We start from the raw sequence: 15,783 nt of genomic DNA on the forward strand, positions 1-15,783 counted from the left end.
GTGTTTTTGTATGTTTTCACAATTTAAGATCCAACTTTAGTAACTTTTCTACTTCAAAAAACCCTAAGTTTTCCTTTAGGGTGGTGTAAAACCAGTATTTCTGCACAATTCACTGGAATTTTTTCCTTTATAATAAAAATCTTTTTAAAAACAAAAAACAAAACAAAAACCAAAAGGAAAGTCCTCTACCTATTACGGTTTCTGCAGCTATGAATGTATCTCTCAGTTTTATAGCTGCTTAGCTACTTCAGACTCCAGATCTGCTTTAATGTGTATAACTGAATCCACACTGAGCAGAATGCTCTTTCATAACAGCAACTTGGGGAGAGATCTGGAAATAAAATACATATATTTATGAGTACCAGGAAACAAACATGGCCCAGTAATATATGAGGCAAGAATGCCTACAATGAGATGCTTTTTTCATTTAATATTTCTTTCCCATGGTTGTATTTTCTTTTTTTTCTTTCTTTTTTTTTTTTTAAACAACCACTTCTGGTCATTAGAATGAATCTGACAGTGCTCTGGAACAATGTGATTATAACAAAGCTTTAAGTTTTTAAAATGTTATTTATACCTGTTACATTCACTTCTCACCCTCCAAATACTGATGACAGATGTCAAAGAGGCAAAAACCAGCACAAATGGAAAGACTATCAAAAATGAGTATCACCTTGTGCTTTCAGATACATTTAAGCATTTCAGTGTACAATAGTCCTTTCATTTCACATTTTTAGTAAGATGCTGATGCAGTGCAGCAAATATGCAAAGCATCTTCTTTCACACAGTCTGTGCAGAAGACATCTAATTTAAGTTCTGAGATACAAATGATAAAAAAAAAATCCAGGATGAACAAGTTTCAAAATGCATAGTGTTCTGTGCATGAGTCCATTTTCTTTAAACTCTGAAAGAATAAAGTGGTAAGAAAAAAAGAAAAAAAACTGCTGCTGCACTCTCTGATCTTCTCCATTTTGCTGGTCAGCACTCTATTCTGGCATATAAGGATGGAGGTGATCCTCTATGGTGCCAACTGCCCAGTGGGTAAGCTGCTCCTGGGGCAGGTAGAGGCAGATGCTGCATAACTTGAAGATTGTAGCTTTGTTTTTTGGAGTCTGGAAGGGGAAAATTTTTTTTAATATTCTTAATAAATAAAGACTTTAACATAAATGACCGATTATCACATGAAGTCCATCTCCCACAATTTATTAAGCACTTAATGGACACAGTAACAAAGCATACAGAGTAAGGGAAGAAATTATGGTTCCCATCCATAGGGACCTTAGCCTAAATAGGACAGAACCTTGCCATACAAAATATAGAGAAAACAGAGTAAACATGATTATAAACTAAATGTTTACAGAGTTTATGCAGAATAAAAAATTGAAAGTTAGGAAGGTCAAACACAGACTACTTGCTGAAAGAAATCAGGGTTAAAAGCATTTCATGGAGACAGATTTGAACAGAGGTTTGCAATCACATTTATATACAGAAAGACAGCAGATGTGGTGAAAGTAGATGGTAGAGAGATTAGAAATAGGTAAAAAAGATTTAAGTGTATCCTGGGGGAAAGGACTAGAAGGCCAAAGTATTAACAGTTAAATCAAACTCTAAGTATTTTTTAAAAAGCAGTTACTATTTTAACATCTAACATGTGATAAACAAATGCTAGGTGCTTTCACAAATAACCACTGCTAGTAAGTGGAAGACGAAATCTGAACCCAGAACTGCCTTCGAAGTTTTGCATCTTTTCACTATAGCACCTCTTAAAAAAAAAGGTGAAAGACTGCCTTTGCCAATGTCTGAAGCAGACTAGCTACCTACATATGTAAATGAACCTATACATATATATTTTTTCATTTTAACTTTTAAAACAACCTATGACTATTCAGACTCTAGGCATATGCCTCTATGCCATTGCGCAAAGTTCTTTTTTGCTGTAGCCCTTATCATATATATTATATTAGGATATAAAGGACAGAAGATCTCTGCTAGATGATTTTTATCAAATTTCTTAATTTCTGGATTTCCTTAGCTATAAAATGGTAGTAGTAAGATCTACACCTCAGAAGACTGCTGTGAGGATTAAATAAGCTCATACACGTAAAGCTCTTAGTATAGAGTCTGGTGCATAATACAGTTGACCCTTGAACAACATGGGTTTGGGCTGCTCAGGTCCACTTATACACAAATTTTTTCCAATAAGTATACTGGGAAAATTTTGGAGATTTGTGATAATTTGAAAAAATAGACAAACCACGCAGTCTAGAAATTTCAAAAACAGTTAAGTGTGTCATGAATGCATAAAATATATGTACAGATGACCCTTGAACAACACAGGCGGTGGGGCACCGACCCTACCTGCAGTTGAAAATCTGCAGAGAGTTTACAGTCTTCCCTCCATATACTTGGTTCCAGATCAGCAGATTCAACCAACCACGAATTCAACCAACTGCAGATCGTGCAGTACTGTAGTATGTATTTATTGAAAAAACTTCATGTATTAAGTGGATCAGCGCGGCTCTAACCTGTGTCATTCAAGGGTCAACTGCAGACCCTAGTCTATTCTTACATAGGCCTAAGGTGAGTGACATTTAATATATAATTAATGTGTTAGCTTTCTACCTGTTTTATTGCTTTGCTTTCAAAGGATTACATTACCATACAGTATGCCTCTCTCACAACTGGAGAAATAACATAGCCTGTAAGTGGCTTTTAAAAAAATGTTACAATGTTTCTAATACTGTATTATGAATATGCCTATAATACTGTATGCCATAAAACTTTCATAGTGATTCATTCATTAGCATTCGTTAGTGGACAGCTAGGCTACCAAGAAGCAATCGTACTGATTACAGTACGCTGTCATAAAGCAACCATACTGCACTTCTTCAATATCAATACATGGATCATTATACCTGTAAATAAATATGAATTTCTTTTTCACATTATCTTTTTGATGTCTAATGTTACTAATATAATTAGTAGATGTTACTAATATAACACCTAGTGTTTTGTATCATATAAAACAATATTGTAGTTACTGACAATTCATCTTGTAAATAAAATTCATAAACTTAGGTATCAATAAATACAGTATAGTACTGTAAGTATATTTTCTATTATGATTTTCTTAACATCTTCTGTTCAGCTTTATTGTTAAGAATACAATATATAACACACATAACATACAAAATACGTGTTAATCGACCATTTACATTATTAGTAAGGCTTCCAGTCAACAGTAGACTAGTTAAGTTTATGAGGAGTCAAAAGTCATATGTAAACTGTACAGGGGTTGGCACCCTTAACCCCTGAATTGTTGAAGCATCAACTGTATACTATAGGTGGTGGCCACCACTATTACATCAATTCCCTCATGAATTAGTGGAGGTTGATTCTTCCATATAATGCCAATACAGCAACACATCTCCAGCTTATGAAGATCGAGAACAGAACCTGAGTGGAAGAAGGGGACTAAGAGCACTGAAGAACAAATTAATCTACAACTAGCAGATACCAGTGATCCCAGTGTGCCCAGGACTGACTGAGGGGTTTCTAGGACCTGGGACTTTCCAGTATTAAAACCAGGACATTCCAGACAAACTGAGACTACTGGTCACATCCTACCTTCAACCCAAATTTAGCTTATGAGCTTATAATTTTCTTTTCATTAAAAGGATTCAAGCTGTTTGCTTCATAAAATATTAACACCTGACCTCGATATATAAAAAGAGATGATTTGTTAACTTATTTAGCCAAGAAACTCCTTCAATTCACTAGTCATTTCTATATAGTATTATTGACCTCATATATATTCACGTGAATATGAAGTTGCTACACTAGTGTATGTTATTATTAAATCTATGACTAAAAATCTGTTGTGGATTCCACAATATAAGTCAATAAATACCCTGCTATACAGTATTTTCTCAACAAGTAACTCAAATGAAAGTACACTACAGGCAATTAAAAAGGAAAAAAGAGTCAACTAAAAAGTATTCACCAAGGGCTTCCCTGGTGGCGCACTGGTTGGGAGTCTGCCTGCTGATGCAGGGGACATGGGTTCGTGCCCCGGTCCAGGAAGATACCACAGAGTGGCTGGGCCCGTGAGCCATGGCTGCTGGGCCTGCGTGTCCGGAGCCTGTGCTCCGCAACGGGAGAGGCCACAGCAGTGAGAGGCCCACGTACCGCAAAAAAAAAAAAAAAAAAAAAAAGTATTCACCAAAGGAAAGCTGAGGTAAAGAAGAAACTGAGAACAAACAGTAAGGCCAAAACCAAAAACACCCCACCTAAATTGTATGGTTCTTCTATCAGTTTTATCAGATGCTTCCAGTGAAATTAATCTTCTTTTTTTTTTTGCGGTACGCGGGCCTCTCACCGCCGTGGCCCCTCCCGTCGCGGATCCGGAGGCGCAGGCTCAGCGGCCATGGCCCACTGGCCCAGCCGCTCTGCGGCATGTGGGATCCTCCCAGACCGGGGCACGAACCCATGTCCCCTGCATCGGCAGGCGCACTCCCAACCACTGTGCCACCAGGGAAGCCCCTAATCTTCTTAATTCCCAGTTTTATTTGTACCTACACCATAATTACTCAACTTTTTACAAAATGGAAAATGTACAAGCTTCCCAAGTAGCCTATCAGCTCCTTGAAGGTAGCAGTATGATTCCCATTTGTATTTTTCTAGTACCTTGCATAGACTCGCTCTTAAATAAAAACAAAAATGTTCTACAATGTAATTAATAGTGTACTTTTAAAATAAGTCTTAATTTAAATCACCTTCTCAATGAGGCCTTCTCTGGTGACACCATCTAAGAATTCACACCCAACAGTTTATGTAATTCCCTCTTTTCTCTTAGCACTTATCACTATCTAACTATATATTTTACTTATCTACTTCTAGGTCTCCCACAATGGAATGTCAACCCAAAAGGAATTTCTAACTTGTTCATTGCCGTACAGTGCCTGGCACTTAGCGCTCATTTGTTGAATGAATGCTAAATAAATTGAAATGATGCCATTTTTAAAAGTTAATAACAAAGTATCGATTATCTACTATAAATTCTAAGTGATGATATTTAGGCTTAGATTGGTAAGAATAAACAACACTTTACAAAATAAAAATCAATTTGGAATACCTGGATTGCTATTTAAATTGGAAGTACTTATTTAAAACACATGTGGACCTTTTAAAAACAGATGTGCCTCATCCTTTCAGGTATTATTTAAAAGGTCTAGGCCAGTGCTTCTCAAAACATAATGTGTTATCACTTGAGGATTTTATTCAAAGTAAAAATTTTGATTATTGCACACTGGAATCATGACTTCTAAAAGCTCCCCGGGTAGTTCTAATATGCAGCAAAGTTTTGGGAACCACTGTTCTTGGTTAAGGTCAGGACGTCTGTTTCTTGGTTTTTAAGTAACTTCAAAATTAATGCCATGTTGAAGGAGCAAAACAGAATTAAGTAACATATAGAAAACAGTCTGCTAACCAATAAGCTTTTAAAATGAGCCCTTATGTGGTTTAAAAAAAAAAAGAAAAGTAAAAAACTGCTTACCTGCAAGTGCTGTCTGTCAATGAAGAGAAACACTGACTGGTTAGGATTGTTGACAACAATTCCAGTCTTGTCCTTTCGGCTCAGTACGTGCAGAAACTGTTTTTCATAGTCACCGTGATGAAACTCAAATTTGGCCTAATTAAGAAATATAAATGTTTATGTGTAACCACAAACATGTTATATACCACCTGAAACATCAACTGCACTCGTATGCATAGAGTTGTGCTGTTCAGTACGGTAACCAATAGAGGCTACTTAAATTTATATTAATTAAATGCAATTTAAAATTCAGTTCTTTAGTAGTACTAGCCACATATCAGTATGACCAATAGTCACATGTGGCTTGTGGCCTCCATTCTAACTAGTCTCTTGAGATACAGAAGATTTCCTTCGTCACAGAAAGTTCTACTGGATAGCACTTCATAGTTTGACCTTTAAGAAAAACTACACCAAACTGACTAAATCCTAATACTCAATGATTTTAAGCCAAATATCATAAAATCAGATTTTCAAACCCACTCAGCTCAAGACCCCTACCTTAGTATTTTAAGCCCAATGACACATCCCTTCTTGCTATTATAACATATAAGGAATACTGTAGATGGTTCTTGGAAATAAATCTATTTATATTCCAAATTCCAATCCCAGCTGCACATCTCACTACTTATACGACCTGTGCAAATCCCTTAACTTTTTAAGACTTAAAACAGGGCTCTAACCCATCAGTTAAGAGGAGTAAACGAAATGTAAAGCCCACACCTGAAATATGCTTCCAGTCCTCACAAGGATGAGCACCTGAGGATACAGGAACCCCTCAAATTTTTTTTTTTTTTTTTTGCAGTACACGGGCCTCTCACTGCTGTGGTCTCTCCCGTGTGGAGCATAGGCTCCGGATGCGCAGGCTCAGCGGCCGTGGCTCACGGGCCCAGCCGCTCCGCAGCACGTGGGATCTTCCCGGACTAGGGCACAAACCCGTGTCCCCTGCATCGGCAGGCGGACTCTCAACCACTGTGCCACCAGGGAAGCCCCCCCTCAAATTTTTAAAAAACGTTTTTATATGTATTTTTTCAGATGATTAAAAAAGAACTTTTTGTTATGAAGAACAGTTATCAAGTCAGTCATAATATTCTTTTAATCTTTTAACATGAGGAAGATTAACACAATCCTCCCACAAAATGTCTGTGAAGAGGCCAAATGCTAGGTGAAAACACCAGGCTAACGGGGAATTCAAGAAACGTGGAAACTTTAATCTGATATTTAGATAGTGAACTGTAAAAATGATTAGTAGTCCATCCAGTTCAAACAATCTTTATTCTCCTATTATGTCAAAGACAGCAGAAAATACTAACATGGAAGAAACATCAGTTCCTGCTATCTAGGATTTTACTACCCAGTAGTTTTTCTCATAAACCATAACGCAAAAGATGTTATGGTATCCCCTATGTACTATTGTATGTAAAATGTAATACTGAATTGTACCTCTGCACAATTCAAATATTTATTGAACTCAGAATACAAAAAGCATGTTATCAGATACTGAAAAATATGAATAAGACTATCTCAACCTTAAGGGACTCACATACTGCTGAAGAGGAAAAGCACACAGAAATATAAAACCTAACCTGCTTCAAATCTTTCCCCGAATAAGATGTGGTTATTTGTAAAAAACCTAAAATGGGTTCTTACTGTTAAAGTGCTATGGGAAGAAAGAATTAACAGAGTAGACAAGAGTGCAATATTAGGAAGTGATTTTGCATTGGGCCTTGAAAGATGACAGTAATTTTCCTTGGAGAAAATAGTAATGGTAAGTAATTTGGAAAATGCCGTTATAGGAAACAGAACCTACACAAACGCAAGTGTCAAAATCAAGACACTGCTCAAGAAAGAAAGCCTCAAGTGTTTCAATATGGCAAATATCAGGGTGGATGAAGAGGCCAGTAGAGTATCACACTGAAAAGAGATTTGAGTGAGACTGGAAAAGGCCTTGTCCGTATTTCTATGGCACTTCAGTTCTATCCTATTTGAATATCCAAAGATTTGGGAAGAAGCGGTCCACACTGAAAAGAAAACTCTCATAGGTACCATGTAAGAAATAATTCCCGGAAGAAAAGTAATGAATGTTTTAATAGTGTGATAAAGAGCTAACCTAAAGCAACGGCATAAGGGATGAAGAGGAAAGAAGAGATCTACTTTACTAGTACTTCTCTGTACTTCACAGCACTGTGAATACAATAGAACTGGATATTTTAAAACAATCTTTACTCTGGTTCCTATTAAATCTCACGACTGAAGTATTCAGATTTTAAACTGCTTCGAGTCAAAAAAAAAAAAAGTGTGAGTTAAAGTTTACTTTTCCTTTTCTCATCTATCTTGAGAGAAAAAACTATGTTATTTTTATTTAAAGCTTTTCAGGATATTTATGTATATTAAATTACTTCAGAGAAGTGTATTTGTTTTTACATTGTTACCTTATTTACTGCAGTAGAATTCTAAAATTATAAAGCTATTACCTATATCCTACTGCTTATATTCAGTCCGTAAGTTAACGTTTTATCATTCGTGGAGCTTTCCACAGTACAGGGTAGCGAATTAAACAAATTCTTTGTTTTTCTGATTGTTAAATAAGTATGCTCATTAGAAATTTACTGAAACACATACATATATTTAAAAAGGAAAAGTTAGCTACATCTGACCTAAAACTAATCATAATTAACACTTTGGTGGATCTTGTTGTACTTCCTTCCATTCATATATATATATATATATATATATATACACATATATATATATATATACACACTATAAATAAAATTAAATCATCAACACCCAGGTAAATGCCCTGAAATAAAGCACTAGAATTGTCAAGCACATCAAATGACAAGTCAAAACATAGCAAGATGTCAAGGAAAGTTAATTAAGAACCACTACTACATTTACTTTTCTCCTATAAAGTTTTTATGCAAATCAACTCCTAGAAAAGGGTTTAATTCATTTCTTAGATTCCTTTGACAACCAGGGTTAAGTATAAAGTATTTTAGGAGAGTGTGTGGTGCAGGGGAAGAGATTTTCTGAAGTTCATCTATGGGCTCCTCTATAAATAAACAAATGTCTACCTTAAAAGATTTTCTCTGACCATAATTTCAAGGACACACTGGATAGTTAGACCCACCTCATTCTCAAGAGATTCTATAATCCAAACGCTTCCTATTCTTGCATTACAACAGTCAAAAGGCGAGGAGGGACTCATGAAGTAAAACTTATTAGAGAGCATATTCCCAAAGAATTTCTTTAATTGGACCCTATTTTGAGTTTTCAACTTGTTTACATGTTCACCACACTTATTTTAGAATAAAATACCTGAACAGGCCTAAAAGGCTCATCAGATTCTTTCCACCGAGAGAACAGGAGACAGACAATTTTTTCAATATCATTCCGAGGCCAAAGAATGAAATCCATCTCCTGAGTACAGCCAATTACATCCTATAAAATGCCAAAAAAAAAAAAAAATAAAAATTTACTTTCAAGGAAACAAAGCCGGAACAAGCAGTGTCACAACTTACAGGGTTTGACTACAGAAACGTTTTACAAGTGCAAAAGGTCCACTATACAGCCGACCCTTGAACAGCTTGGGCATGAAGGGCACTGAGCAGAGTCGAAATTTGAGCACACAACTTTATAGCCAGCCCCCCATACACCTACAGTCCTGCATCTGTGAATTCAACCAACTGTGGATTAAGTAGTATTGTATATGTATTTATTGAAAAAATCTGCTTATAAGTGGATCCTGGCAGTTGGTGCAAATCTGTGTTGTTCAAGGGTCAACCATGTATCACTTTATGTCTTTTATGAGGTTTGTATACAATTTGAACAGCTCATGACCTAATTCTAATTTTTATCTTATAGAGTCCACATAATCACTCAGTCCAATGTTTTTCACATCAAGATCTTAACTCAGTGCATAGTGAAAACTCCAACCGCAGCTCTAATTTTTTGTCTTTTTTTTTTTTAAAGTCCTTGTACCATTATTTCCACTCTTCAAAATCAGAACTTCTAATATGAATCACTACCTTCTAATCACAGGTGAAATGCTATTTTTGTTGTATGCTGATTATTGAGGCCAACTAACCTCTTCCAGACCAGTATATGGTTATCTCCAGCCTCCCCAACAAGCCCACTAATCCCGGGGACCTCTTGTTCAAGCTTGCCTAGACTAACTTTCTTTCAATGAGCTGCAGAAGTTTAGCAAAATTCCTTACTTATAAGGGGCACGATGTTCTCCCCTGAAAAAGGAAATCCCAATGAACAGTAATATAAACCACGAACCACAGCAACAATGTACACAATTACCAACATAATAACACATAAGAAAGTTATCCATGCTTTATTTAAATTCCACTTTTAAAGAGATTTATGACCATAATTAACTACCCATTCTTAGGAGGAAGAAAAACCCAAGTTTAACTCACAAAAACCTACCAAAACCAAGACAAAAATAGAATTTACCCTTCTCATAGACTGGTATCGAGGAGCATGGAGCTGTACCACATCCTTCTGTAAAAGCTCTATGGAACTTTCCAAGGAATAGCTGGAATCTCGCACACCTTTCAGGATATTTTCTTCATAATTATTTGTCATGACTGGTATAACCTCAGACACTTCAAAGAGTGCTGATTTTTTCTTCTAAAAGAAAAAAAAAAGTGTATTAACCCAAAGGTACCACACTGTCTTAACACCCAGAGTTCATATTACAATGTCATGTACCTTTATTCTAACCCAGCAAAATTCTTAACTGATGTAATTTTTGTACTGAAAACACAGATTTCCAAATAGGTGGATCCTTCTGTTCTTCTCCCAACCCCCTTACTCCTCTACCACACACAAACAGGCTATTATCAGAATGTTTTAACTGCATGGTTTTATAGCATTATGGTAACCATAGCAAGTACTTATTTTAGACAATATTTCTTAAATGGTGTGAGAAACAAACACCAGATACCCCTAAGGTTAAAAAAACAAAACAGTGATTTACTCTTGATGTAAATTCACTTAACTGGTCCTATATACAGCCAAATTAAAATTTCAGCAGTTTAAAATCAAAGCTCTTCAGACAAATTAACTGCTTCACTCCTTAAAAGGGTCAATTTCCATTACTCCTTCTGGATATTACGTAACTACAAGCGTCAACATTCAAGAAAAAAAAAGTCTACCAAATCTTCAAACGTAGTTAAGATCAAGGGCTCATCATCAACTTAGGTTATAAAATTTATCAACTGCTCAGACAACTGCCTGGATACTGTCCATTCAAAGAATAAAAGCAGGTTTTCATAGGTGTTAGAAGAGCTAGATGGTATAATCTGGGGCATCTCACAGATTACATTCAAATATCTAGTCTCACTACTTATATCTTGTATTTATTTCTAGTGAACCTACATTATAATGGCTTCAACTAAAATCTCATCTTATCAATGCTGCAATTAACAAAAAAAGGAAAAAAAGAAAAGAAGTAAATCCGTGATATCATTTCAAAACAAACCACTTTTGAAACCACTTTAAAATGCTATACTCTAGTAGCTAAGAGCATTCTTAAATATTGAATACTAGTTATCTTTAATAGTGGGGTAAAAACGTGGGAAAATTAAAGGGATACCAAGCTAAGATAATGTTTCTGATGTGAAATTAGCTCATAATTTAAGCACAAAATCAAAGTAGTATTTCCTTAATATTCATAACCTGACCTCATGTCAAAGAGAGATCGATTATCTAAGAAAGTGTCCATTATTTTAAGTTGCAAAAAAATACTGCTTTTATCATGTTCTCCTCACAACTTATTATTTGCTATTTAACTGTGAATTAATTCTGATTAAGACAAAAAAAATTTAAACTTCTTTTGGTCATTCTGAATTTTAATCAACTGCACTTCTAAACACAAATTAAACCTTTACAGTAATCAATTGCTCTAAGAATTAAAGTGCATTCTATTTCATTAAATGTACCATGAGAAAAGGTAACGAGTTGATGAACCAGATCGCTTTCAGCATATAAACATTTTGATTCTAATTTACTACTTTCAAACATTCTGTATACTTTAAACAATCTTTAAATTCAGTTATCAAGTTCTTTATGTAACTCCACATAAATGAAATTCATTGTAAAACATAAATGAGTTTTACAAATGCTACCCACCCCATGTTAACTAAAAGTGGATCCTAAGAAGCTTTAGAATTAAGTAATACCAAACCAAGAGCACTCAAGCCTTCCGTTCATAGTTATACTGCAACTCCTTTGATTGAGATAATTACCCACAAGAGTCAAAGTTAAAGCACACAAATGTAGACTCTTTAACCTAATATACACTTACAAAAATCACTTGTGCTAATTCACATTAAGAACTTTAAATTACCTTCTCCTTGAATACAAAGGCAATATACATCTTGAAGTCAAACTGGTCAGCTAGAGATTCTTTTTTCTTTCTAAGCTGAGCACGTAGTCTGTTCAGAGCTTGTTTCTTCCGGGAGTTTGGGTCCCCCATTTTGAAATACAGGTGGTACTAAAGCCTTTGGAAATTGTCACTAAACTATGGGCACTTCTTCTTAAGACTCAAGTACAACAGAAACAAGTCATTTTTTTCCTGCTAATATGATTGAATAGCTAAAATCAAGACTGTAACCCAAAAACTGCACCTTCTGGCAATATTAGCAGACTGTCATATTACAGGGTCAAGAAACAAAAGCTGCTGTCCAGTCATGTTTGGACAATAACGTTTGGGGTCAGATGGGAAAAAGGAAGGGAAGGAAGGAAAGAAAGAGGAGAAAATACTTGAACTAACTTTTTGGAAAACACATTTGGCTTAACTGCCAAAATAAAGGTGGGGGAACTGAAAAACCTATTAATAGGATTTAGGTGTGCAATAAAACACAGCTGACATCAGTCCAATCCTTAAAATCCATCCGGATTTTTTTCCCTCTTTTCAGAGAAGGGATAATGAAAAGGAATGGGGAGGGGGACTGTGATCCTTGCTTTCTGAATGTCAAAAAAAAAAAAAAAAAGGAAAGGGGAAAAAAAAGCCACCAAAATAACCCCCCAAAACAGGGTAGGTGAATGAAACTGAAATACCCAATTGGATTTTACCCAGCCAGATCCATGGCTGAAATACCTAATTAATTCTTAGTTATTTCAGATTTCACTATTGCTATATATTGTCAGTGCGTGTTATTGATTACACTTGGTGGTGAGCAAAGAGAAAAGTGCAAAATCGGTTGAGAAGGAAGGGGAGAGGTACAGGGCTTCCCTGCAATCAACTACAGTGTATACCAGGGGCGGGCAGCCGTTGCCCAAAGGAGCCATAAGAAAAAACAGCGGAGTCATTACCATCTTCCCCATCACCCACATTTTCACCCTCAGGCGGCTGCTAATGCTGCTGCCAAGGAGAATCATGATGGCACAGGGAAAGGGGGTACAGAATACAGTAATGACTCCGGCTCTGTGGTTAGACCTGATTAACGCCCGGGATCCCAACACCCCAAGTCCTGCAATGAGTCCTACATTCCCCAAGGGAGCCTTCCCTATGAATCTGCCCCCGTGCACGACCGTGGGGAGTGCGACTTATCTTCTTGTGAGCATTGCTGAGGCAAAGGTGGCGGGCTCTTCTCCCAAATCCCAGGCAGTGCCTGGGGACCACCGGCCTTCCACCCCCCAGGTCCCACCCCCACCCTTTGCCTTCAGCGGCAGCGACTCACTCGCACCACGGGAGACACTGGATCACTCGGGTTTTCACTCATTTCATCGTGGAAACAATCCCCGCCCGGGTAGAGGAGGCGGGAGAGGGTAAATGGGAAGGATCAGTGGGAAGAAAAGAAAATAGTTGCGTTAATATTATTTTTTAAAGTATGCCCACCCCACCCCCCCCCAAGAAAAAAAAATTAAGTTCCCGGATTCCGCTCTCACGTTGAACAGACCATGTTTCCCGAGTTTGAATTGCTTAGGGCGGGGTCGTTAGTTGGTTTCCCAAAGGGGTAGAGGGTGGACTCGAGGCAGCTGGGTCGGGGGTGGGTGACGGGGAAGTCCCCTCCCTGTCCCCGCGGAGACCGGGACTCACTGACCGACTCTCGGGTGGGGTTCGGGCCCTCTAGCCGCAGCCCGCGGGCGGAGCGGTGGCGGCGGCGGAAGAGGAGGCGGCGGCGGGGGCGCTGCTCGCAGCACTGGCAGGAGCCATGTCAAGAGAAAACCACCAGCCAACTGAGCCCCTCCATCCCCGCTGCAGTGCGCACTGTGACCGGGCCGCCCGCGCTGCTGCCGCCGCTCAGCCCCCACCTGGGACCCATAGTCTGGCTCGGCGCCCCGGGCGGCGGCGGACTGGAAGGACGCGGGTACGGCGGCGACGGCGAGAGAAAGAGAGAAGGAGAAACGAGGAGGAAGAGGGGGGTCGGATTTGTACTGGCGGCAGAGGGGGAAGGGAGGAAGGGGAGGGGAGCCCTGCGCTAAGGGGGGGGGTCTGTCAGCGAAGTAAACCCCCCAAAATAAAGTTATTTCAGTTCAAGCATCTGCTCTGGAGTCTTTCTTCTCCGCACGGGTCGAGTTCCGGCTCTCGGAAAGAAGGTCGAGGAGACCAGGAGGGGAGAGATGCTGAAGCGGAGGGTGGGCTTCCGCGGTGGCACAGCTCGGATCCCCCCCACCGGTGGCTGCGGAAGCGGCAGCGGCGGCGGCGACCTCCACGCCTCCCGGGTCCGGGCCAGAGTCGCGTCTGAGAAGAGAAGCGAGAACAAACAACTTAAAATGGCAGCGACGGCCGCTGCGTCACCCGCCCCTCACCGGCACCGCCCCGAACTCTCTGCGGCTGCGCACCCCGCGGGCCGCCACCATCCGCGCAGAAGCGAAGAGGGAGAAAAAACTGGAAGGGGGGAAGGTTTACATGGTTGTCAAAGAAGGGAGGAAAGAAGAGCTGGAGCAGAGAGTGTGAGTAAGCTTTTAAAAGGGTGATTCTTTGAGCTTAAGCTTCTTAGTTAACATTCCGCCTCAAAGGGAAGTTTGAGAATAGACACTCCCCTCTTGTCCAGTATGGAGTTTCCATAGGGCGTGGAAAGGGCCGACCCATTCTCCCTCCGCCCCCTCTGTCGGGAGGTCCCGGGCTCCAGAGTTGGCCCCTCGCCCCTCCCACTCTGTCGTCAAAAAGCCACGCCCTTATGCCCTCCTAGACGAAGCACCAGGATGGATTCACTCTTCCCTCGGCTGGTCCGCCTCTTAGACTCCGCCGGGTCGCGGGACGGGGCGGAGCCGGTGGGCAGAGTAACCGAAGGTGAAGGAGGCGGAGTAAGGGAGGAAAAGGGAAATATGTGTCGGAAGAGGAAGCAAAGACTCCCATTTCAGTTCGTTGTGGTCTTATTTCTAAACCACTGATTGGTAGTCCTTCTGGTCTGCCCCGCGGTATCTTGCAGCTGAAAAGTCATTTCCAATAATTGGAATTTAAACAGCGTGCAGCAGAAAGTGGCTCACGTTGGTCGCACATGGCTCTCTGTCCCCACCTCGCCATGTGCGCAGGGAGGGAGGACGGCCCTCAAGCTCCGAAGAAGGTGAAAGACGCCGCCGTTGGAGCGTTGCTGCTGTGGCTTAGCAGAAAAACTGCCGAACCTGCCCCTTGGATCATTTTAACCCTACTTTGAGAACACAATTTCTTTCTTTTTTTTTGAGTTTTTGAACTTTATTTTATTTTTTTATACAGCAGGTTCTTATTAGTCATCAGTTTTCTACACATCAGCGTATACATGTCAATCTCAATCGACCAATTCATCACACACACACCCCCACGGCTTTCCCCCCTTGGTGTCCATACGTTTGGAGAACACCGTTTCTATGGCGATCCGTCAAACAGGACCTTAGACCTAGGACCTGTTCCCTTAGGTGGTTCTCTGTCTTCCTCAAAATATGAAGAGGGTACTGTGTGGGACGGACCCACACATCCAAATCACAGGTCTTTGGCACGAAAAAGCAATGAGTCCCACTTTTCAGAGCTCCAGTGTGCCTATAAAAACTCAGTTATATAAATAAGTAATCAGCAAAGGCCAACACTCAACAAAAGCAAAGCCTACATAATCCTTTATGAGCTACTCTCTGTGATGAAATTTTAGAACTCTATTGGGTCCCCAAAGTACTGCTCTTCACTTGGTAAAATCAAAATAGATGACCTGTAATGACATATTTTTCACCCATGAATTAAAAGAATAATTGCAACCCAC

At 39.3% G+C, this 15,783-nt stretch overlaps 1 protein-coding gene across 2 annotated transcripts; it reads right to left on the bottom strand.

The window, feature by feature from the left end:
- Nucleotides 1-447: 447 nt before the first annotated feature.
- C10H6orf62 (chromosome 10 C6orf62 homolog) lies at nt 448-14,321 on the bottom strand. 2 transcript variants are annotated; one of them, XM_067752152.1, is made up of 5 exons: nt 13,291-14,321; nt 10,058-10,234; nt 8,912-9,034; nt 5,555-5,689; nt 448-1,112 (listed from the first exon to the last, which is right to left on the bottom strand). In XM_067752152.1, exons 1-5 carry the CDS (start codon nt 13,330-13,332, stop codon nt 987-989), a joined length of 603 nt encoding a protein of 200 aa, XP_067608253.1. In that variant the 5' UTR covers nt 13,333-14,321; the 3' UTR covers nt 448-986. The 2 variants fall into 2 exon arrangements, with proteins under 2 accessions (XP_067608253.1, XP_067608252.1); XM_067752151.1 differs by having other exon boundaries at nt 11,955-14,318.
- Between the last annotated feature and the right edge of the window lie 1,462 nt (nt 14,322-15,783).

Source organism: Pseudorca crassidens, chromosome 10, assembly GCF_039906515.1.
Source record: "Pseudorca crassidens isolate mPseCra1 chromosome 10, mPseCra1.hap1, whole genome shotgun sequence".
NCBI lineage: Eukaryota > Metazoa > Chordata > Mammalia > Artiodactyla > Delphinidae > Pseudorca > Pseudorca crassidens.

Bases quoted from the DNA above. Each gene is read 5' to 3' on its own strand.
- C10H6orf62 (XM_067752151.1), bottom strand. From the start codon at position 12,083: ATGGGGGACCCAAACTCCCGGAAGAAACAAGCTCTGAACAGACTACGT. The intron at 10,235-11,954 runs GTAATTTAAAGT...TTTTTCTTTTAG, and splicing joins CCTTTGTATTCAAGGAGAAG to AAGAAAAAATCAGCACTCTT. The intron at 5,690-8,911 runs GTATTTTATTCT...TTTCTTAATTAG, and splicing joins AGCCTTTTAGGCCTGTTCAG to GCCAAATTTGAGTTTCATCA.